The following is a 24521-nucleotide window of genomic DNA, read 5'->3' on the forward strand; positions in this document are numbered from 1 at the left end:
AAATCTGAATCTCAGTGGCAGTGATCCAATGGCTGGCTTCATGTAAGCATGAGGGATAAGTAGTAAATTGTCTTTAGAGAGGAGAGGCAATAAACCCAAACCTAAGAAATGGACCTCTTAATGCAATCATTTCTTCTGGTAAGTTCTATAAGCTTTCATTTAGGGCACAGCAATCTTTCCAGAAAAAAACAAACAAAAACAACAACAACAAACCAAAAACAAAAAAAAACAAAAACAAAACAAAACAAAAAAGGCAAAATTTTGTCATGCAGTGAAAGAAAAGATTCACAGTGAATTTCTTATTTCATAGAGATTAGGATCTTTAAGTCATGTTTCTCTCTCTTTTTTTTTTTTCCATATTTCTCTTTTCATCTGATTTGCATTTGAGGATGAATTTCATAACTTTGAACATTTCTTAGCACATCCCAACAGAAATCAAAACCCTAGGAACCACTGACTTTAGGCTTGCTAATCTGGGTTCCCCTGAGGAAGCAACTTTCCCTATAATTATCAGGATTTCAAATTTCACACCCTCAAAAACAGCTTGGACAGAATAAGACCCTATTAAAAGAGGCTCTACTAATTTAGAAAGAAATACATAGCCTCTCATATGCCCTCTAGAGCAAATGTGTGGAACAGCAGGTGGGAGCTATCTTAATGCAGCCAACTAACACCCCCACTCCCACCTGGTATTTTCCCCTATCATTTGATCATCTGAATTGTTTCCTTTTAAACTTATGCCCCATAGCATATGTTAGAAAATATTAGTTTATCATATGAAATAAATGAACTCAAGTTTCTGGCTTATTGGGAAGATTCCAGAATCTGCCAAGAATTCTTTTTGTTGATTCTCTTTCCCTTAGCTATATATATTTTACATGTTTATATATTATTTCTTTGTTTTATATATATATATATATATATATATTTATGTATATGTATTTATATATTATATATATGTAAATATATATATGTAAGTATATATATATTTTTTTCCTTCTGGTCAAGCCAACTAACCTATCTCTTTCTGAACTACTTAAGCTTCTAGGCTTTAAGGGAATTCCCGAATTGCAGATCTACCTAGAACTAGATTTGGCAAATGGCATCTACTTCATTTCCCTCCCACTTCTAAGCTGGTTTCTGATGGACCATGCTAAACAGCGGGACATCATGTCTCACTTTTCTTGGAAGAAGAGGTTGAGAGGCATGTACAGCAAGAACCTTCGTTGTCTCTTTTTACCCAGCTAGCTGCAAGTTTATAACATTCTGCTTATCTGGTCACTCCACATCTTTTTGCCCATGGCCCCCTATCCAAAATATCTGCTCAAAGGTAAGCAGAAGGAACATTTCTATTGGCAAGGATCTCCACTGTATCTACTCGCTGTTGGGTAACCTCTTGCTTTTAGACTTATAAACAAAGCAAAATCAAAACAATTAGCTCCAAGAGCTCATTTTAGGTTTGATGGCTCTGTGAGCCCCAACAACAGCACCATCAACTGTCATTGTTCTATAGCACTTGCCCCCCAGTGCCATCCAGGTCTGCACCTGTGAAACCAGGATGGGCATTGTGAGTCACTCTGCCTGCCACCACATAAAAAGCTAATTTCACATTCGGGATGTATGTTTTTTTTTCAATACCAATAGCAACAAGAGTATGCCAAAAAATTTCCCCTGAAGCTCTATTCTGTTTTTTAAACTACAGAACATTCTTTCATAGTTTGACAGTTAAAATGCTGCAGTTAATGTAATAAACAGAGAATTTTTCTAAGTAGCCTGTCAAAACAAGTGACACTTTTTTTTTTTTTGCTAGCGAGTCTCAGATTCAGAACAATGGGAAGTACCTTTCAAAGCAACATCTTCATTATACAATCAAATTCTCAAAGTAATCTTCTCATCAAAGAATATTGTGTTATTTCTTTCCCAGTAATTATCAGAGTTCTGCAGCCTCTCTGGCAGTGGTGACTATTATAAAATGCAGCTGTGCTGAGTTTAAAAATTGGGGGGTCCTGCCCTGGTCGACATGGAGCCAATGCATCTCATGCCTCCACATTTCCTAATGACTTGGCTGTCTGGGCAGTAAAGCGTCAACATTTCCAGGACCTTTACACATGCCCTCAGGTTTCTAGGAGCAAAGTGCTCAAGGGGTCTCTTTAAGGACAGCAGTGATACTGGAAATTCTTGATCACCTAAGCATATTTTCTTTCCACTTAAATAAATTAGACGTTACAAAGGTTATTATCAGACTCCCTTCACCCCAAAAAAGGTGTATGTGTGTGTATGTGTGTGTGAGTGTGTGTGTGTGTGTGTGTGTGTGTGTGTGTGTGTGTGTGCATGTGCATAGGTTTGAAAGTCTGTCTCAAAAAAATTAGATTCCTTCTTTTTCACTTTCTCATCTCTTGGGAGCTGTCATTCCAATAGAAAGAAAATCTAAGAGTATTGAGTCAGAAGAACTACCAGTTCGATTCCAATTTTGTAGTTTGATAAAACCTGGAAAGGTAAGAAAATCCCAAGGGAACTCAAAATGATATGTCTTGGAATACTAGTAAAACCTGTATGTTCTAGTGATAGACTGGAAAAATCCAACCTTTGGAATATAGTTTTCTCTGAAGAATCTTTGGGCTGCCAAGGATCATGCAATTCAATGCTGTATGGAAGAAAAAAAGCACAAGCACAGGCTCTCTTTCTAAGGGTGACTCAAGAAACCAGCTCTCAGGGTCTTGTGAGGGTGAATCAAGACAATAGCATGAATGTTTCTAGCACACAATAGGCACTCAATAAGTGTGTTTGTTGCACCAGATCCTAATTTGGGAGGGCCTCACCTCCTGGATTATAAATTCTCCAAAGGCAGGAACCATTTTATTATTATTATTTTTTAAAGAAAACCTCTTGGTTTTTTTCTCAAAAATCTTTGTGAATCAAATGGCATTTCTGCTTCCCTCGAAGCAACTAAGAGCTGCAGGAACATTAGCTGCCAACAGACATTCATTTGTTCATTCGTTCACTCAGCAAAAGTTTATTGGTGGTCTATTTAGTGGAATGCACAGAGCTAGGAATATGGCCTTTTCCAACTTCTATGCCAGATTAAATCCCCCCTCTCCATATTATACTCTATTAATGTACACTACATTTTCCTTTGTAGCATGTACTGCAGCTATGACAAAATGATTCCTTGCCTAACTATTTAAGGTCTGTCTCTTGGACTACGCAGAAAGCTCCAGGAAGGAGGTGCAACCCTCTTGTTCGATGTTTTAGCCTTAGCAACTAACATAGTATCTAGAACAAAATAGGTGTTTATCAAATATTGGTGAAGTGAACAAATAAATGAAAAAAGAAATGGGATATGTCTTTGCCTTTCAGAAACTCAGTTTAAAGCAATGTTTCTCAATAGGAGCATTATTTTCAGGACAGCCCCTTATTTTGTAGGGTCCTAGGTATTGTTGGGTGTATTTGGCAACCCTTGGTCCTAACCACTGCCCAGTGAATGGCAGAAGTGTGCCCCCACATGTACTGAGGCAACCAAAACATCCTCCCACACTGATGCCCCACTGATTCAGAACTACTTCTGATTCTGATTCTGTCCCACTTCTGATTCAGAACCACTGTATGGCTTTGACTTGAATGAAAGAGGCAAGAAGAGCAAGAAGGGGATGGATCTAGGAAATGATGAGAAAGTAAAAATGATGGACAATGGGACATAGGTGTGTGGGGAAGGGAGAGAGGAAGTGGACTCACATGAAAGAAAGCACAGTTTGGAATGGTGTTCATTTGAGTTCTCCATGCCCTGATGATTCCCTTGTGCCCCCTTAGCCACCCACCCCTGTGATGTTTCAGGACAGACAGAGCATAAATCAGCTGGGCAAGGTTCTTGGATACTACCCATAATTAGGTCAGTGAAGTTCTGGCTTTTCTGTTTGATAGTTTGGATTTTCCCATACAATTTTTGTTTGAAGAAAGGGGTTTTGAGGATAAAGGACCAGAACCTAACCAGTGTTCTAGAGTCAAACATGGTGGTGCTGACTAGGATAAGGGCAGGCCTATGAAACACATGGAGGTGGACATTAAGACCCAAGAGAAAGTCCTGACAAAGGAGACATCGCATGACAACAAGTGAAATATGTTGAAGAAAGGAAACAGAGAAGCACTAAGAAGTACTATAAGTTGGCATGAGGGGCAGACATTGAGGAAGTTGGCCTAAGGGGCACAGCACTTTTGGAAAGTGCCCCGTGGACATACAAGACATGTGAAGTTTAATGCACTTGTTGAGACCCACGAATAAATGGAGGTTGGCCATGCCTGTGACTCAGAATCAACATCCACAGCTGCTGGCACTGGCCACAGGGTGGAGGGCCGTTTCATTCCCAGAAGAAAATCATAAGCCTGTGCATGGTGGCCTCAACACCAAGTGCCAAGTCATGCCTTATTAAAAAGGTTTCCCCAAGATTGGGACTGTGGCATATGCTTCTTTATATGTCTCACAGCAACTGGGAGAGTTCTCTAAGTACAATAGGGGCTCAGTACATTCTTTCTGAATCCATCTGATTAAACACTTCAGAATCCTCCAGTTTAGCTGATAGGTTGTTACTGAAGGTGAGGTGGGTTTCAGTTGAGATGGAAGGGAGAGAGCATCTTACTAGTGGGAGGAGGTCTTGAAGCACTAATGCAGCAGTGGTATTCTCTTAGGAACGTGTCTTTAAGCTAACGAGCAGAAGGTTCAAAATGGTGTGAAAGGACGTGTTGAATGAACGAACGAACAAAGGCACGGGCATGATGTCTATGGTTCTGATGACCTCCGCCCTATTCCATTAGAAAGACAGGGGCTGTCACATTCTGGCATGGAAACAGAGCCGTTTCTGTTCGTCATTGCCCAAAGGTTTTCTTTTAATGTTTATTTATTTTTGAGAGAGACAGAGACAAAGTGTGAGAGGGGGAGGGGCAGAGAGAGAGGGAGACAGAATCCAGAACAGACTCCAGGCTCTGAGCTGTCAGCACAGAGCCCGACACGGGGCTCGCACCCATAAACTGCGGGATCACGACCTGAGCTGAAGTCGGACACTTAACCAACTGAGCCACCCAGGAGCCCCCTAAAGGTTTTTTAATATGTGGACTTAGTTTTGACATCCCGAACCAACCACTAAAATTCTGTACAGTTTTAACTCATGCAAAAGGGAAATGGATTTATCTGGCTCAAAAGTAAAATAGAAAAGAGACAAACACTGCTGTGTCCCACCTCCAGAGCCTCCCCTTTGGCCCTGAGTGCAGGCCAGGACCTGGGAAATCAGCCTGCTTCCCTGTGGCCCAGGTGAGCGTCGTGCTTCCACATGCCCATGGCCCCAGGGGACTGGCACAGGGTGCGCACTGCGCTCTTACTCACGGTTTGCGGAGGGTCATCCTCATGTGGGCGTCCGGGCCCATCTGCGACAGCAGCAACATGGTGTCCTGAAGCTCCTCATCACACTCCTTCTTCTCCTCCTCAGTAGGCAAAGGGGCATCCTCGTGTTCGTCATCCAGAAATCGATAAAATAAATATTTGTCTTGGAAATGGTGTTCCTGGTCCACTACGTGAAACATGAAGGCAAGGATCAGCTGTTGTCCCTCTGCCTCACAGCCCCGTTTACCAGAAGCAAACGGCTGGTGTCGGGGAAGAGAGCCAAGTGGCAGCAAAGCGGTGAGACTCCTCAGCCCTCTGATCCCGCCTCGCCCAGGGTCGTGCAGCTGGAATACATGACTTCCCAACTGTGGTCATGCACCTCGAGGCTCTCTCTGACCCGCCCGCCACCGGCTGGCCCCACCACGTTCTTATGAGAACCTGCCAGCTTTTCTGAGATGAGCACTCTGACCAGCAAAAATTGCCTTGGTGACATCTTCTGGCATGTGGGACATGTGTCCCAAACAGGAAAATAACCAACTGCCAGATCATGCTCTATAATGGTTTTCGGGCACAGACTTAAAACAATCTTACTCTACAGGGATCAGGATTCGTATTTTTCTTTCCATATGTACTGTTTGTTAACATGTCTGCACTTTAAAAAAAAGTTTAGAATAAAATTAATTGTTTGAACAAAACTGACGAGACCGAGCTTCTAGGTCATATAACCCTAGAAGTAACTTAAGGTAATTTCCATCCAGTTCTGATTTTAAAAGTTTTGTTTTTCCCTTGTTCCTTTTAAAGAAAAAGACTTAGATCTTGGTAGGACAGTCAGTGAACTTGGCTCAGGATCTCTCATTTCTATGTCTTAGAGACCCAGACCCTCAGGACCCATCCCAAACCTGCTGAGTCAGAATCTGCATTTTAACAAGAGTCCCAGATGGCTTGAATGCACATTAAAGTCTGAGAAACACGGGTGAAGCCATCATTAGATTCTCAGGCCTTGGTAAATTAAATGAACGATTTTAATGGTTTGTCAGTTTGGAAAAGTGGTCGTTAAAGCAAATGGCATGAGCAGATCAACCACGGTCACACTCCAGTCCTGAACAGCTACCCTGCCCCACGATAGCCCCTGCGGGTGTCAGGGGCTGCGACAGTCGAGCACATTCCTAATTTTAAATATGGTCATCCCGTGTGGATACAAATTGGCTCTCCCAGATAACGCCATTGTTAAAAGGCAGCTTCTGAATTCATTACTTCCTTTCCCTGCCACCAGCCCCGCCGCACATCGCATTGCTCTTCATTCTGCCCCTGCATCAGGATTGCTATGCTCAGAGTATAATCACACTACCAATGAACCGTGAATGCAAACTAATAAACATAATTGGAACTGATGCACTCGGGTCCCAATTTCATTTTCCCTTCATACATTCTCCCATGTTAGGGGGGCACGATGGCGGAACATAGCAATCAATAGCATCCGCTCGCCGCACTCGTATTGCTAAATGAAGATGCCGGCTCTGCAGGCCCCTAAAGGGACCATAATTCCTTTTTGGCCCATTTGGGAGTGCAGCAACAACTTACCCAGGGAAAGGGTTTTCCAGGGCCTGGGGCTCATCTTACCGTGGTTGAGAACGCCGTCTTCTACCAGCACTTGCCACATGCCAACAGCCTGAGTTCGGGAGTGGACACAGGGAGTCTGCTGCAGCATCCAGTCCACCAGCTCGGTTCCCACACAGCATTGCCTAAGGAGAGGGGAACACAAAGGATGGGAAGGCACGCCCTCGTGGAGGAAGGCTGGGAGATGGCTTCTGAAAGACCTTCCCGAAACGCTTGTGCTCCTCCACCATAAGAGGTCTCACTGCAAACAAAGCATGGCATGGCATGGCCTCAGGTTCTCAAACTTTTGTACAAACCAACAAAACCACTCAGCTCATGAGGGAACCTTCCAAGCAATGAAAGAGCATTACACACTGCAGCACCAGGGGGTACCGAAGGGCCACTAGATGGGGAGTGTTATCTAGCAAGCTAAGCCCAGGGCCAGGAACTCTCTTGTCTTGCTGGTCCCGGAAAATCTCAGTGTAAAACGAGGGCAAAGTGACATCTGACTTCCTTCACCCGAGCCTGTGAGGAATGAGTTAATGTTTGTGAGGCACTTGGAGGTGCTCCACGAAAGGCGGTGTATAAGTGCAAAATTATATAGCACTTTATATTTTCAAGTAATACTACTGATCTTCCCCAGAGGGGTGTTGGGAGAAACAAGCAATTAGCGATGCAAATCTCTCTGAAAAAAGTCCTATGTAATGAGCATCAGCACTTCTGCAGAGCTTGTCATCTGAGGAGCTCCACATGCTTTCTGCATAGTCACACATTCACCCCTAAGTTGCCCCTCTGTGGTAAGTTCGTCAGGATGGGTGAACTGCGTGTATTAGTCAGGAAACATATAATTAGGAAATACTGAGACCTTCAGTGGGGTGAGGGAGAAGGGCAGGTGTTTGTGGCATGATGGTTCAGAGGAGGAAATGGAATCTTGAAGCCCTAGGAATGAATCCCAAGGGCCAACACAGGAAGTCACAGAGCAGCTGGGGTCTTTGCTACTGGTGGCCTCCCATCCCGGGCTAAGGATGGCACCATCTCTGGGTGGGGAGCTCAGGAGCTCCTCTCTAGTTTAAACTGGGGGTTTCCTGGTGCTGTGCCACTTTAGGAAGAGGCTTAGCCTGGGAGGAGTCATTAGATACAGCACTGTGTCTGCTAGACATTAGCTGTGTGAGTCTGGCCATGTCGTTTAAACTCGCTGGTTTTCAGTTTTCTCATCTATAAAAAAACGAGGACGAAAAGATGGCCCCTAATGTTCTAGGAACTCTGAAATCTGTCTAAGCTCCTGGGATGCCCTGATTCAGGTCCAATCCTAGAACATTTCGCAAGCAAGATGTACTGAGAAGGCCGTCAGATTTCCAGGGTTACTCTGAAAACAGTCTACACCCACAAAAAGAGCTTCAATGAGCAAAGGGGGCACCTAGTAACTATTCATTCTGAACACAGGAACTGTCAAAACATGGCTCTTCTAATTTCAGAATTTATTAACGGGAGAAGTTTCATAAAAGTATAAACTAATCAATTCCATGTGGCTTTTAATTCAACGATTCTCTTTGCTAAGAGGAACTCTGAGATGATCTCAGAGCACCTGGGTCCTTGCTCAGGGTATGAGAATCCTGCAGTCAGCACACAGAACAAAGATCCACAGCTGTGCCACTTGCAGCTGATAGAATCACTGAGTTTCCTCTCCATTAAAGATCTCCAGCCACTTTAGAATCGACAGCAGACCTTAGCATGGTGATGACTTGGGGGGATACCGTGTCTGGGGAGACTGCAGCCATGATATAAGCAGGTGGGGAGGAGGAGAGAGATGGAACTAGAAAGTACAAGATGTGGGGCAAGGAACTTAAACTGGGGTGCAGAAAAGAGAAATCATGCCTTTGGCTTCCAGATGAGTCCATGGGTTATTACCAACAGATCATTAATTTGTGTCATAGGGTGTGGAATACACACGACACCTGTATTTCAGGGATTGAAAATGTTAGTATGATGGAGCAAGAAAGAGTTTACGGCTTCTGACTTCTAGTTTCCATTTTGTCATAAAGATGACATATTTTAATGGAATTTCCCTAATGCAAGTCCACACTTGGAAAAGCATAGTCACATCTTAAATCAGGGGAAAAAATAACAAAGACTTAAAAAGAAAAAGGTCCTTTAGCCATATGAGATTTTGAGATTCACTCGAGGAGTTAAAGTGCTTTAACTCTCTCTGGGAATATGTAACACATGATTTTTGTTATTTTTTTTAAAGTTTGGGGGTACCTGGGTGGCTCAGTCAGCTAAGCATCCGACTTGGGCTCAGGTCATGATCTCACGGTCCGTGAGTTCGAGCCCCGCGTTGGGCTCTGTGCTGACAGCTCAGAGCCTGGGGCCTGCTTCTGATTCTGTGTCTCCCTCTCTCTCTGCCCCTCCCCCACTCGCGTTCTGTCTTTCTCTCTCAAAAATAAATAAACATTAAAAAAAAATAAAGTTTATTTATTTATTTTGAGGAAGAGAGAGAGACAGAGAGAGAATATTGTGCTGTCAGCACAGAGCCTGCTTGGGATATTCTCTCTCTCTTTGCCCCTCCCCTACTTGTGGGCATGCATGCTCTCTCTTTCTCAAAATAAATAAGTAAACTTTAAAAAAGGGCTGGATGAATAGTCTGTCTTAAGAAATGGAATGTGTCTTCTTGATAAGACTAAAGTGTTTCTCAAATCCCGTCTCATTTCCAAAATTCTCTTCAAGACGAGGTCAATTAATGTAACAAATATCCTGTCAGTTTTAGTCGTATAAACATGTTCATGACAAGCACAAGTGGAAGAGTGTTTGTTTTCAAGGAGTGCAGAAAAAGTGATCCAAAGAGGAAGAATTTGCCTGTTTTGCCATCTGTGTCCTTGGGAAACAGACTGGATCTTGAGGCACATGTACTCAAAGGTTTCCTATAGGGTGAATGAGGTCTAATTTCACAGGTTCTATCATAGTTGACAGTCATAGAAATATATTTATCCTTCATGGTAACTTTAAAATTTGTATCCTAGCTTTCACTGTGTCTTATGAATTTGGTTCATGTGAATCAAATGGGTTTTGACTCACACCAAGTCTGATGGGTTCTGAGGTCATGTCTAGACTAAATGGGAGAGTTGAGTGACTGCTAAAAAAGGGCTATGAGGGTAAACTGCGGGTGCAAGGAGAAAGTGAAAGCTTGTGTGCCATGCATAGGCCATTCCAGTTCCTAAACCCATGGTGAAGTGAAAAAAATCAAAAGCTAAAAGATCAGACATGAATCCTCAGTTGACCCACCAGTGTTCAGTCATCCCAGAAGATTCAACTACATAATTCCTTAACTCCAGTGACAGCTATAGTGACTCCCTATTCTAAATAATTATAGACGTGATAGAGTTGTATACTCACTATATACACACTAGAATGAAATCCTACAGTAGAAAGTAAACTCCGTAAAGAACATTATATATTTTATTCACTCCTGTATCCTTGGGGCTTAGAACACAATAGCATCCAGTGCCCAGTAGGTATTTAATACATTTGTGGAATGAATGAATGGTAGAATGAATGAAAAGATCACTGAACTTGGAAATCAACCGAGGCTGGTTGGCTTAGCCCTGGCTCTGCCACTCACTAGACTTGTGACTTGGACAAGGAAAACTATTTACTCTCTCTGAGCCTCACTTTTATCATCTGAAACATGGCCTAACACCTACCTAGCAGGGCTGTGGTAGGATGAAATAGGATAACATAGGGAAAATGGCCTGGCGGAGGGCTTCAAGCAGAAACAAATGCTAAGTAAATGTTAGTTTAATCTCATCTAAATCTAATAGTTCCCCTAAAAAAACACTAGTGAACAGAAATGGAAAAGTTTTCTTCTCTTTGTTTATCACAATTAAACCAATGTCCAAGCAAATTAGTTTAGGAGTAACTGCTGGGAATATTAAGGATAATTAAAGCTAAGCAGGGATCTAAGACAAACTCAGATCTTCCAAAACCTGGAGGATTATAAAACATGCTACCCATAGATGGAAAACAAGAAAACACAAGTTTGTTCCAATGTCACTAAACATGAATCTGAGGGAGGCCACAGCCTTTAGAATTATTGCACATACCTGTATGTCTTTAGGTGGTATTTTCTATCTCTTATCATGTGAGGTGCTCGAGAGAGAATGGCATTTCGTAAAATTTTTCCAGCCCTGAGGATCTTCTCTGAAGGAACCTGCATTTTAATCAGGTGAAAGGAGGGAAAGAGGAAGAGGGAGAATTTATAGAAGGAAAACAAACCAGATGAATACTTAAATCACTTTCTGACTCTGGCTTGAAAAATACAACTCATTCACATATTTACATTGTTCACTTGTATGACATGTCCCTTTTATTGGAGAACTGATACACACTGAATAGTCGTTATGTCTAGAAAATGCACCCGAGGTCTCCTGATGTGATGCTCTGACATACTGGCCGCCTCCAGTGGTTACCTAAGAAGTTGGCTCTGAAGGTTCATCAACCCACCTACATCCCATTACCTTGGTAATGGTGTTAGCAGGACGAAGAGGAACGTGAGGTTCAATGAGAGGTGTCTGAAAAATAAAATGTTAAGGCAAAAGAAAATTAAACAAAAAGTACACTAAAGAAAATTATGGGCTGGGGGATAATAAGAAACATCCATTTTTATAAAACTCAAAATAGAATTTAAAAAAAAACAAGAGATAAAATCTGCCTGAATAACTTGAATGCAGATGCATTCAAAGGGCAAAATTAGACCTTCAATTTGCCAAAATTTAAATATAAATTATTAAAAATGAAAAAAACCAAACAGATAGGAATGATTAGATGTTTGCAGGCTTAATGAGAAGGGAATCAATATCTACTCAAAGCATAACAAACATCAGAGCAGAAGAAAAAGCAAAACAAGATAAACATGTATGGAGATTAAAATGACCTATCTCGGGAGATAGGGATAAAGTACTGAATTAGAATGGAAATGAGCAATTTCATCCTCTGTCATGTAGTTAAGATTCTTTTCCCTCAATTTGTATTTTTGGAAAAAAAGTTTTAATTTCTAAATGATACTTCTTGGTGGTTTTATGTACTCAAGTTCCGAGGACCCACTGGGGCAGCTAGGGCACCATCTCTGTCATTTGCAAAGTGGTATACAGTTTTCAGGATTCCGTGACTGAAAGAACAGCTCTAGGATACAGATTAAGCTGCCACTATTATCCACATTCTTCAGATGAAGGTGCTGAATTGCGATCCCAGGAAAATGACTTGCTACACAGCTACACAGGTAGGTCCCTTAGTCCTGCCAAACCCTTCCCTCTAGTTCTCTGTGATGTCTGGCAATGGCATTTCCAAATGGAAGAGAAAGATATGTGCAGTTAAAGATGGTGGTAGGACCATTAACACAATGCTATTTATGTCACTTCCAGAAGGTTTCAAATGATGATAGGTTTAGTTATGAGATTGTGATAGGCAGAAATAATGCCTCCCCCCCCCCCAAAGATGTCCATATCCTTATCTCCAGAACCTGTGACTATATTAGATTACATGACAAAAGGGATTCTGTAGATGTGGTTAAGTTAAGGCTCAAAATAGGGAGATTATCCTGGTGTTTCCTGGTGGGCCCAGTGTGATCCTATGAGCTCTTAAAAGATGGAAGAGGGAGGGGAAAGAATTAGAACTAGAGAGACAGCAGTGTGAGTTGGACTTGGCCTGATTTTGCTGACTCTGCTGATGGAAGAGACCAAGAGCCAAGGATGGAAGGCAGCTTCTAGAAGATGGAAAAGGCGAAGCAATATATGGCTTTTCTCCTAGAACCTCCAGAAGGACTTGGCTGCCAACACCTTCATTGTTAGCCCAGTGAGACCCATTTCAGACTTCTAACCTACAGCATTGTAAAATTATTAATTTGTGTTGTTTTAAGCCACTAACCCTGTGGTAATTTGTTATAGCAGTAAAAAAACAAAAAGCAAAAAACTAATACGGACATTATTATACTTTATAATGAAAACTCTACTTTTTGGAAACTGAAGCCATTACACTGAAAATGAATCGGTAGATTTTCCCTCTAGTCCTAATTTAAAAAATACAACCAATGGAGGAAATAAGTCAATATTAATTTAAAATACTTTATGTACCTAAATACAAATATGCATGTATAAACATATACCTTCCTTTTTATCAACAATAAATTTCAGATGAGTTGCTGCTTTGGATATTATAATAGAATTAAGGAAACGAGGGACAGAATGGAAAGTTTTAAGAAAAGCATAGGTGAGATGCAGATTTACTTAGAATGAATGAAATCTCACTGACTTACTTAAACATTTTCATCACCTCCCTGGCATCAAGGAGACTTTTTTGTTCCTCTTGAATCACTAGAGCACAGGTATCAAGCAATATTATAGTATTTAAGCAGCATAATGTTTACAATCAGCAAAGAATCTAGACCAAGGAACGTCAGTGTGGTCCAATTCAACAGGAGCTTTAAACAGAGACTGACTTTGCCCGGAAATAGCCCACATTCCCTTAGGGCAGACCTCTAGATGGGAGAGCTACCGTGCCCTGTGTTTGTACTACTTCCTCAAAGAAGACAGAGCTGTGTGATCCCAAGTCACCTGAAAAAATGTTCAAAAGCACCAGACCAGCATGCATCAGGGCTCTGGAAATGTGTGCAGTTAAAACATGCTGATTATTTCCGAGTTGTGAGTTCCCAGCAGTCATGCGTCCCACCTCTTTACATTGCATGGGTTGGTTGATATGTCCAGGACTATGCCTGGTTGTATATGTAAATTGTAGAAGCTTCTGGTTATTCTTGAAGATAATAGAAACCCATTTCTTCTTCCTGTCTTAGAAGAGGTACAGGTATACGTGGTCTAGAGTAGATGGATGTGAGATTAGCTTCTGAGGCGATCTTTTCTTCCCTAGGAAAAACTTGACTTTCCTTTGCAGTAGTATTTGAGAGGCTGGCTGGGCTAGAGGTCAAGAAGATGCCCATGCTTGAGGACTACTGATGAGTATTTATTCTTTGATGGTGCAATGAAACATTATTTGAAGAGTGAATCTTTTCATTTGTTTCTACAGAGATGGCTATATTTGAACAAAATGCTAAAAATGGTCCCTAGGTCAGTTAATCTGGATAGTTCACTTTTTGATTCCTTTGAAAGTATTACGAAAGCAAAGGAACCATCAGGCTTCAACCAGAATTGTCCCTTTGATTTGTAACTTCTGAAGAGGTAAAATGTAGGCAACGTTGCCATTCAGCCTCATAATCCTGGTACCAGTTCCAGGACCAAGAGGCTATTTAATCTGTTGAAAGGCAGCGTTCTCAGAACCTTCCTTGGCTCAAAGATTTTAGGTTTAGGGGTAATGCAATGAATGGATGCTTTGAGAAGGGGACAGTCTTTTTATTTAAATAAAACCTCCAAGGAACACATGCAGGGTGAAAGCAGGGAAAGTTTTATTTTGGGGGAATAAAAATTTGCCTTTGAAAGGGAAACTATATCCAGTTAGGCAAGAATCCATGTTGTAAGAACTATAGTGGTGTCTAGCAGCCATAGGTGGTGAGACAGAGGCCATCTGTGACAGGCAGACCGGGTCCCTGAGAAACAAAATCATTGTCCAATGCCTGCTCAGAGACCCCTCCATTATGAGTGTGGCTTTATTGCTTTTGTATCTGCTTATCTCCTTTTTGGGTTCCCTTAGCTTTCAAAGTAAAGCTCCTTTTAGGAATTTCACCTTAGCTGTGCCTTAGAGAAATGAGGAAAGGAATGTCATTTCACAAATGATTAGATTAAATGGGGGAGGGAAAAAAGCAGGATAATAATATTGGTGAGAATTAAAACAAGAAAAGCAGCCCTAAGGGCAAGACTAAGCATTTCCTGTGTGAGGCTTTTTATACACGCTGTCTACACATGCACCTTTATATCTGTTATCTCATTTTTTATCGAGAACTAGAGCCAGAGAAATATAGGGACTGAGTTCATTCAGCTAATACCTGGAGCTGGGGGTTGAATCCGGGTCTATCCCACTCCAGTATCTATGCTGCAGATACAACAACCCCATACCACCTGCATTTTTCTTTGAGAGACATTTTTGCTCACCCTATGGATGAGTTAATGTTCTGCTTTACTTCAAGTCCATTGAGAAAAGTGCATCTAAGCCCTTCTAAGTTCTCAGGTATCAGAGTTGACCTTAAGAATCTTTAGCAATAAGTATTCACTGTGACCCACTGAGATGACACATTAGCACTGATGCATCATGCTTGGTCTGAATTAACTTTTTAAAAAGCGTGTTTGTTATGATAGAACATTTGGTATTGAGGAGGAGCTGTCCCACCAGGGCTAAGACAAATATACCAAGGACATGGGTAGCAGTCAAAGGGTAAGCAGGATAATGAAGCCACTCAATACTTCTCGCAGGGGTCATTTAATGCTGGGAACTGGCTTTATGGATGGTGGAGGACCTGCAAAGGCAAATGGGTAACAGAGATGCCAAATCCAGATGTCAGCAGAGCAGGAAGCCCTCCAGTGGGGGACAGAGGGACGGGAGACTGAATTGGGCATCCTGGCAGAAGCTGGAACCCCGGGGGGGGGCCCAGGTCCTAGCTGTAGGGGTGCTGCTAGAGATGCTGCCCACCCTCCCGGGCCAAGAGGGAGGCAAGAACCCTCTTGCTTTCAATCTCCCTCCAACCAGGGGCCAGAGAAGTAAGGAAAAGAATTTCACTTATAAATGATTAGGTTACACAGAAGAGAGAAAGAGGTAGTATGGTGGTATTAGTGAGATGATCCAAGTAAGAAAACCAGTCCTAAAAGCAGAGCTGTGGCCAGAGGAGCCTGGGAAATACTCTCTGCAGAAGTTGGCCTCCTTGCGATACACAGCTGAGTGCAGGAAGGGCAAGAACTACTTTAAGGACGAGCAGACCCAGGACCTGCACAGCAGGGTGGTGGCAGTGGCCACAGAGTGGGGACAAGGCTGCCGCATGCCAGTCCTGTCACCCTTTCACGATTCCACGTCCTCCCGGGCATTCTTCCTGTTGCACCATGGGCAAGGAAGGTGGACAGTGAGCTAGCAGGGTGAGGCTTCATTAATGCCTCTTTGGTGTGTTTCCTAGGGCTGCCCAATGTTTTGTCCTATAGCCAGAAAACACACATCACAAATAAGCCTGAAAAGGAACAGACCCCTCCCTGATTAAACTGCATACATTTCAGCACATCAATCATGTGCTGAGGATAAAAATTCTTCTTCCCCACCTGGGCATGAAAGAATCCAAATTGGTCTGTGAAAATATGATCCTAAAAAGCTAGGCAGAGAGAACAGATAAAGGCAGAGGTATGCATTCAGCTTTCTCTCGGCTTTTCTTGGCTTTCTCCACCAAAGACTTCCCTCAGGATTGACCGTAATTGGTTTTTGTTTGTTTCTGGAGAAGGGATGCATTCTACTGCTTTTTATTATATTTATATTACTACTGAAAAGGAGAAACAGTGAGGGAAAATATTCCTTTTGGCACCGGAGCCAATTCAGAAATACTAATCAGGTGATGAAAAATAGGAATTTAGCCTCTATTACAAAATGCACAATAACTCCCCAGTAGGTTATAATGAGGTATAAGGCACGGTAATAGGTCTTATGAAAAACCATATTCAGGCCCTTTTGAAAGGGGGTAATTCATTTGACTCGAGTGTTTGCTCACAGAAGCCTTTTGCAAGGCACAATATTTTAAGCCAAGAGATAAGAATAACAAGCTAGACTGGGACCCAAAGCTCATGGCAGAACTCTGGCAACTCAGTGCAAGAAAAAGTCTTGTAAGTCTACATCCAGTGTAATGCAAGTATTTACTAAAGGGGTGTTGTGTGCAGAACAACGTGCTAAGCTAAAGCAGAAGCCTGATAAAGTACCCGGTCTGCATGAGCTCTTGATCCTGATGGGAAGGCAAAACTTCTGGGGGTTAAACAATTAGGGAGACAACAGGAGTCAACAAACAAAAGCGACGACATTCTAGATTTCAAATTTCCCCTTTCCAATTTGAAGTGAGGAAATCGCTAGAAAGCGGGGAGAATCATATTCTATTTTTTAGTGGAAATGCTATACTTTTAGGAGTTACATTCCTTGGCATTTTGAAATAATACAACTAAGGCCTTAGAAATATATGTCTCATGAGAATTGTCATTTGTGTCAGCACTCTTTGGTTAACGGTATGAAATTAAAGGCCTAAGTCAGACTTATAAACAGATTTCACCACTCTGAAATGACTACCTAAGTTTTCCACTTGTTAAATAATGGAAAAATAAATCATCTATAGACCTTTTTGGTTTCTTGGGTAGGCCTTTTTTTTTCTTTCTTAAAGTTCTTAGTTCAAAATTGGGTTATAGATTCCAAGTTTCAGCTTCCACATGTAGAAAGATTAAAAGTTACTGTTGTCCATACAACAATAAAGAGCCAAACAAAGTGAAAATAATGGCTTTTCTGGGGCCCATCAGAGGACTGAGATTACAGGGCAAACCACTACCCCAGAATTGGGAGAGACAAGGGAATCTGGGGTCACACCTGGGATCTGCCCACCTGGAACAGAGGCCACAGACTGGTAGGTGCCCTTAAATGGTGTGCAGTTAATTAAATGAGAAAGCTTTAGACTGTTGTGTCTCTAACATCATGGCAGCCTGCTTAATTAAGGAAACTAAAATCTAAGCCTGTACAATCACAAATGGCCAACTAGGTTTGAAGCCATAGCAAATCAGCAATTTCTTTACTTGGCTTCCATCTTTTTTTTTTTTTTTTTAACGTTTTTTAAATTTATTTTTGAGACAGAGAGAGACAGAGCATGAATGGGGGAGGGGCAGAGAGAGAGGGAGATACAGAATCCAAAGCAGGCTCCAGGCTCCGAGCCATCAGCCCAGAGCCCAACGCGGGGCTCGAACTCATGGACCGCGAGATCGTGACCTGAGCCGAAGTTGGACGCTTAACCGACTGAGCCACCCAGGCGCCCCTTGGCTTCCATCTTTTGAGTATAAAAGTATCTCCCTGAAATCCTGTCAGTGGAGTGCTCCTGACCACTTCCAGTTTGGGGCTGCCAGATTCAAATCAATTTTTGGTCAAAAAAACCTTTTCATATTCCTCAGTGTATGTTTTAACAGTGGTAATTCTGATGAATTGCTGAAGTGACTTGAGAGTGAGAAACTCCTGGGGGCGGGGGCAGTCTTAGGTGGGCCCCTACACTTTTGTGGGTTTTACCTCCTGGAACCCGACCAGGTCTTCTTGGTGAGGAGCCGAAAAAGATCTCCTAGTGGCTCTGGCAGGAGAAGGGAAGAGAGTGTACTGTGAAATACACCCAGAGCATTCTCCATACCAAAGGCCTACTGTCCAGGGAGAAGACTTTACTAGAACCTTATCTTACATGGGGGAAGGGCATTTCTCTAATTGTAGCCCCCTCTAGTTTTTCTCTTTCACCCAAGGAGGAAAACGAAGCTAAGAAACTGCTGGGAAGGTCACAATGCAGGGACACAGACCCACTAAATGCCTGAGCCTTAATGATAAGATTACAGGACATTCCCCTTCCCCTATATGCCCCTACCATACCAGTATAAAAGCAGTGGATCCCAGCCAAAAGAGTTGCAACATGCAGACTCTATCTAAGGAGGACTTCTTAGGGAAGCCCAAACACAACAGAGACAAAAACAGGGCACTAGAGGAATTTGAAGACTTTGGCATCTATAGCTACGACAAACATTAAACAATGCCCAACTCCCAGGCTGATTAACACAAAAGTCACACTAACGACCTATTTATCTTAGCTCCTATTACTCAGTATATCATATCTGGCTTTCAACCAAAAATTAAAAGGCATACTAAAAGCAAGGAAAAAACAGTCTGAAGAGACAAAGTAAGCATCAGAATCAAACTCAAGTATGACACAGGTTTCAGAATTGTCAAGCAGAAAATTTAAATTAACTATGATTAATACATTAACAATGGAATTGTATTCCATTAATAATACTAATAAGAAAGCAGATAATATGAAATAGTGGATTGGGTAATATAAACAGAGAGATAGAAACTCAAGAAAGGAACGTCTTCCTTCCTTTTTCCTCCACTGACCAGCAACAGAGAAGGTAGAGCAGAAAGGGGTGGATGTGGGAGAAGGCAGATCATACCTCTCAACCCACCAGCCATGTTTCTTCAGACACTAGACATCAGCAAAAGCTGGAGGTTTTAGAAATGAATCCAGTAAGTTATTTTGTGGAATATATTGACAAACTGATCTGAAAGTTTATGTGGGAAGGCAGAAGACTCAGCATAGCCAACACAATATTGAAGAAGAGGAACAAAGCTGGAGGACTCACACTGTCTGATTTCACAAGACTTACGATGAAGCTTCAGTAATCAATACAGTGTGGTATTGGTAAGCAATAGACAAATAGGTCAACGGAACAGAATAGTTAGCTCAGAAATAGATCCAAATAAATATACTCAATTGATCTTTGACAAAGGAGTAAAGGCAATACAAAGGAGCAAAGACAGTCTTTTCCACAAACCGTGCTGGAACAACTGGACAACCACATGCAAAAAAAAAAAAAAAAAAAAAAATGTGGATACAGACCTTTAACCCTACACAAAAATTAACTCGAAATGGATCACCCACTCTAAATGTAAAGTGCAAAACTGTAAACCTCGCAGAAGACAACCCCGGAGAAAACCTAGGTGACCTTGGGTACAGTGATGACTTTTTAGAACACAACACCAAAGGCACAATCAATGAAAGAAATAATTAATAAGCTGGATTTCATTAAAATTAAAGACTTCTGACAATGTTAAGAACGAGAAAACAAGCCACAGACTGGGAGAAAATATTTGCAAAAGACATGTCTGATAAAGGACTATTATCCAAAATGGACAAAGAACTCTTAAAACTGAGCCATAAGAAAGTACACAACCTGATTTAAAAATGTACCAAAGACTTTAACAGAAGCCTCACTAAAGAAGATATACAGATAGCAAACAGGCATAAGAAAAGATGTTCCCTAATCTTACGTCATCAGGGAAATGCAAATAAAAACAACAGAGATACCACTATATACCTATTAGAATGGACAAAATCCAAAACACTGACAACACCAAATGCCAGCAAGGACGTGGAGCAACAGGAACTCTCATTCACTGCTGGTGGGAATGCAAAATGGTGTAGCCACTTTGAAAGACTCTGAAAGCCACTTTGAAAGTTTGGCATTTTCTTACAAAACTAAACATAGTCTTACCATGTGATCTAGCAATCATGCTCCTTGGTGATTACCCAAAGAAATTGAAAGCTTATGTCCACATACACAGAAAGTGAACTAAGAAAAAGTTGTATGATATATAATTCCAACTATATGACATTCTGGAAAGGCAAAATTATGGAGGCCATGTTAAAAAGATCAGGGGTGCTTGGCTGTAGAGCATACAACTCTTAAACTTGAGGTTGGGAGTACAAGCCCCGCACTGGGCACAGAGATTACTTACAAAAAAAAAAAAAAGGATCAGTGAAAATACTTTGTATGATACCATAACGATGAGTATATGTCATTATACATATATACATAGCTATGGGTTCAAACCCACAGAATGTACAATATCAAGAAGGAACCATAATATATGCTAGGGACTTTGGGTGATTATGATGTATCAACGCAGGTTCATCCAATGTAACAAATGCACCCCTCTGAGGGGGGATGTTGATTTTGGGGGAGGCTATCCTACTTTTATAGGATTTTATGTTGATTTTGGGGGAAGCAAAGGGTATATAGGATATCTCTGTGCCTTCCCCTCAATTTTTCCGTGAACCTTAAACTGCCCTAAAATATAAGGTCTTAATATAAAAAAATGGACATGACTAATCCATAATAACTGAAATGATATCTTTAGGGACCAAAGAAACAAAAACATTTATGGATTAAGACTGAGGTATTTTTATGGTTGCCATGTATCAGTGAGAAAGAAAGTATTCAACTCAATGTGGTTAAGAGTGATTATTGGAGAGAGGGGATTATTTCATGTCACTGAGTTGAGACTCCTCAATCCAACCAAATCAATATACAAGTTCATATTTTTAGAAAGTGGCTTTTAAGTTGTGGGAACTGAAGTCTGTAGTTTTTAGCCGTAGGTTGTAGTCTGTTTGGTCAGGCTTATAGATCAGAAGAGACTTAAAGTGTACTGAAGGCTGCTTGGTGAGTCCGTGAAACTGGAACAAAGAAGTGCCTACAGGAAAAGGTTGCCCAGAAGCTTCTGGTGTGGGAATGCTGCTTCTCTAGCAGGTGCTAGCAAATGGTTCAAACTTCTCTCCAGCATATTCTAATGCAATGCAGCAAGATGACATGTTTTTAGAAAGATTCTGTCAAGCCCTAATCTACAATAAAGATTGCTTCTGATTTCTTCTAGTTGTGGGAGAGAACCTCAATTAGCTACTAATCTTTCTTTTCACATATAGGATCTTTTGAGTGTTTGCTTTCCAGGAGGTGTGTCTAAATGTCTATTAGATACCCCTAAGCCAGATATTTAGACGCAAAAATAAGATGCTAACTTTCTGGAGAGGCACCCATTTTTATCAGTTGGAATTGTTCTATTTGAGGTCAGACAGAAACTCGTTCCTTTTTTTTCCCTTATGAATTGGCCTGATTAGGCTCAGATATTCATATAATGATAATAGCAACATATTACTAGTAAATCTTTATTTCAGGAATAGGAGCTAAGAGATGCAAAATAAGCCAACTGTAATATTCCACAGCAGTCACTGTCTATTGTGACATGTTCAACCCTCACAACGATGAGTTTCATGCAAATATAAACTTATGGATTATTAAATATCCTTTTCTTTCTCTTTCTACAAATTTCAGCCTCATATTCATCATTTGCCCTCTCTTCCATTACAAGAATTCTGTCCACAGAGCCAGAATTAAGCACTGCGAATCTGCCTATTCCAAATTTGGGAATAGTTTGTTGAGCACTTTTGGGAAATAGAAAGTGAATGTAAGACTTAGAGACAGTGTTCAATTTTCAAAACTTTTGTAGGATTAGTGCTTCTTAATCAAAGAACTAGAACACCCTCACATTTCCTTTTATAACTTCAAATTTAAATCTGGGCATGGTACATACTGGAAGTTAACATTTATTTAATAGTTGAAAATAGAATGAATATAGAAACGCTATGTTTGAAGTTCTACTTTCCCTGAAGCCAGGGGGTCAGGCTCTTGCTGGGTACAATCCAAAGGCAAGAGAATAGTGTTCATCACACATTTTGGAAGAGTATCTTGTGCTGAAGATGCTAAATGAATTGACATATACAAGCCAATATAAATATATATTCTGTCCCCTACTCGTCTCCCACACAAGAGGAATATACGTTGACCTAACCTTGCTTTTTTAATGTATCTTAGAGATCATTTCAAATCAGAACATAAAGTGCTACCTCATCCTTTTTCTGGTGTTTCCACATGCACTTTTGGGAATGCCATTGTACAAATATGATAGATAACTTATTTAACAATCATTTATTGACAGATATGTAGCATTGTTAACCCCGAATTTACTGTATGCGTGATGAAGGATAAAGCACACAAGAAATTATGAGATATCTAAATCTGTCATCCCTGTGTCCTTGAAAACCCAGAATTCTCACTGCGGAAGAGAGATCGATGTTAGGCTTCAAATCAATGACCAAACCAATAGCAATGAACATCTTGAGTTTTGAAATCAAGGCTTCTTGGGAGAAATGGCTGATTCCAGGGGCAAGGAATGTCTAAGATGAGCCTGGGCCATCTTGTCATACTCTGCCCATCCTACAGCAGTACACAAGCATCCCTGCCCCACATCTGGCACTCTCTGTCCCTCTTCCTATAGTGCTTATTGTACTTGGCATTTTATAGACTTGTTTCTGAACTGAATTCTCCATGGAAATGTTAGCTCCATAAGGACAAGAACTTGGTTTTACTCACTGTTCTACCCCCGGCTCTTGGCAGCTACTCAACAAATATTTACTGAATGAATGGAAGAATTTCTTCATTGATTCATTCTTTTTAGCAGGTTTTGTTTGTAGGTGAGTGAAGAGGAAACTCTGTGAGAGTTGGCAATGGGCAGTTTATGTTCAGTTGAGGGGTTTGCGAGGAGTTGGTAAAGGGGACCTTATGTGTTCAGGTATACGACGGAGCGGTGAGAAGAAACTCACTGTTTCCTTTGCCACTGTGCTGTAAAGAAGCGGGTTCAATGACTTGCAATGAGTAGAAACTTCCTGATAGAGAGGACTATTAAGTTATGCCGTTTCCCCCCAGCTTTTGGCTTTTTAATGGGCTGGGTTTTGTGTCTGATAACATGAGGAAAAAAATCAGTGCTGCTCAAATTTTAATATCTGTATGAATCACATGAGGGTCTCACTAAAATATAGATTTTAATTCTACTGGTCTGGGGCGAGACCTGAAATTGTCCATTTCTGCAAAATGATCTTCATTTTGTGGATCCCTGCTCTGTGATCCACACTTGGAGCATCCAGGAATTAGAGGACTACCAGCAGCACCCTTTGAATCCATAATGTCATAATCCCTTACTAAAGTGTGAGTGTTTCCTAAACATTGGGTTTAGTTGATGCAACTATAAGGTCATCACCCTAACAACATTTATATGACCCAAATAAATCAGTATGTTTTCTAGTTAAAGGAATAATTTCCAAACCATTTTTATTTATTTTTTTAAATACTCAAGGACCTTACAGGAAAATTAAATGCTTACAATTTATTAAAGGAAATGTATTTGGCCTTTAGGAGTATTTGACTAATAATATACTTAACATTCACAAATAACACACTTTAAAACTTCTAAATTACAAATAATTCATCTCAACCAAATTCATTACATAAACACTTAATAAGGTTTCCAAGCATAGGTGTAACCCAGCATAATTCTTATACTCTCCTCCTCAGGGATTAAGGGGAAAAGTAATCGCATTCAATATGTATGTAATTAGTATTCGAAAATGAAGGAGTGTTCACAATATGAATCTAAATATCAATGGCATAAAGTAGTTTCAGAATTTGCTATGTATCTCAGTCTCTGTCCTTATTGTAGGTGGATGAGACAGAGAAGGAATGTATTAATGGACAGTAAAACATTCAGAGACTCTCTGGAAAAGCTACAGAGACAGGCTGAGTGATGACCCAGCCAGGACCAAGGCCCAAACCACACTGCAGTTTCCCTTGGCCCAGCCTCATGGCCTCTGCCAGGGGGCATCACTGAGACTCACCAAGTGTACAGGATGGATCCCAGAAACTCTGTCACTGCTCACCCTAAAACCCAGCCTTTCTCCCTGCTACCCTCACCCAAAGAAATGGATTCTGCAAAGACTGGCAGAGTTTGGGTCATACAGTTGTGTTTTAACTGTGGTGCCAAACTTGTAAAAACTATTTATATGATATATAATCAAAATTGCATCTATCTTACCTATCCTGAAAAAAAGCCAAACTTCCTATCTCTTAAAAATTTGGAAGTATTTTCAAACAAAAATTCTTACAAACCCATTTAGTATAAATTAACCCTTAAAATTATGTAACATAGT

General features: G+C 41.1%; 1 protein-coding gene across 10 annotated transcripts in view; it reads right to left on the bottom strand.

Annotated features, from left to right (window-relative positions):
• RAPGEF4 (Rap guanine nucleotide exchange factor 4) overlaps positions 1–24521 on the bottom strand; it is a 290079-nt gene that overhangs the window by 79027 nt on the left and 186531 nt on the right. For 8 of the 10 annotated variants that reach the window (XM_053907652.1, XM_053907656.1, XM_053907661.1 and 5 more), the window contains 4 exons: positions 11476–11529; positions 11062–11168; positions 6989–7110; positions 5372–5555 (listed from right to left, as the gene is read on the bottom strand). In XM_053907652.1, the coding sequence (XP_053763627.1) occupies positions 5372–5555; positions 6989–7110; positions 11062–11168; positions 11476–11529 (467 nt within the window). The remainder of the gene's footprint in view (positions 1–5371; positions 5556–6988; positions 7111–11061; positions 11169–11475; positions 11530–24521) is intronic. The other 2 variants (XM_053907653.1, XM_053907667.1) reach the window with 1 other exon arrangement.

Source organism: Panthera pardus, unplaced genomic scaffold (assembly GCF_024362965.1).
Source record: "Panthera pardus isolate Hobbes unplaced genomic scaffold, ASM2436296v1 HiC_scaffold_10, whole genome shotgun sequence".
In the NCBI taxonomy this organism is placed as follows: domain Eukaryota; kingdom Metazoa; phylum Chordata; class Mammalia; order Carnivora; family Felidae; genus Panthera; species Panthera pardus.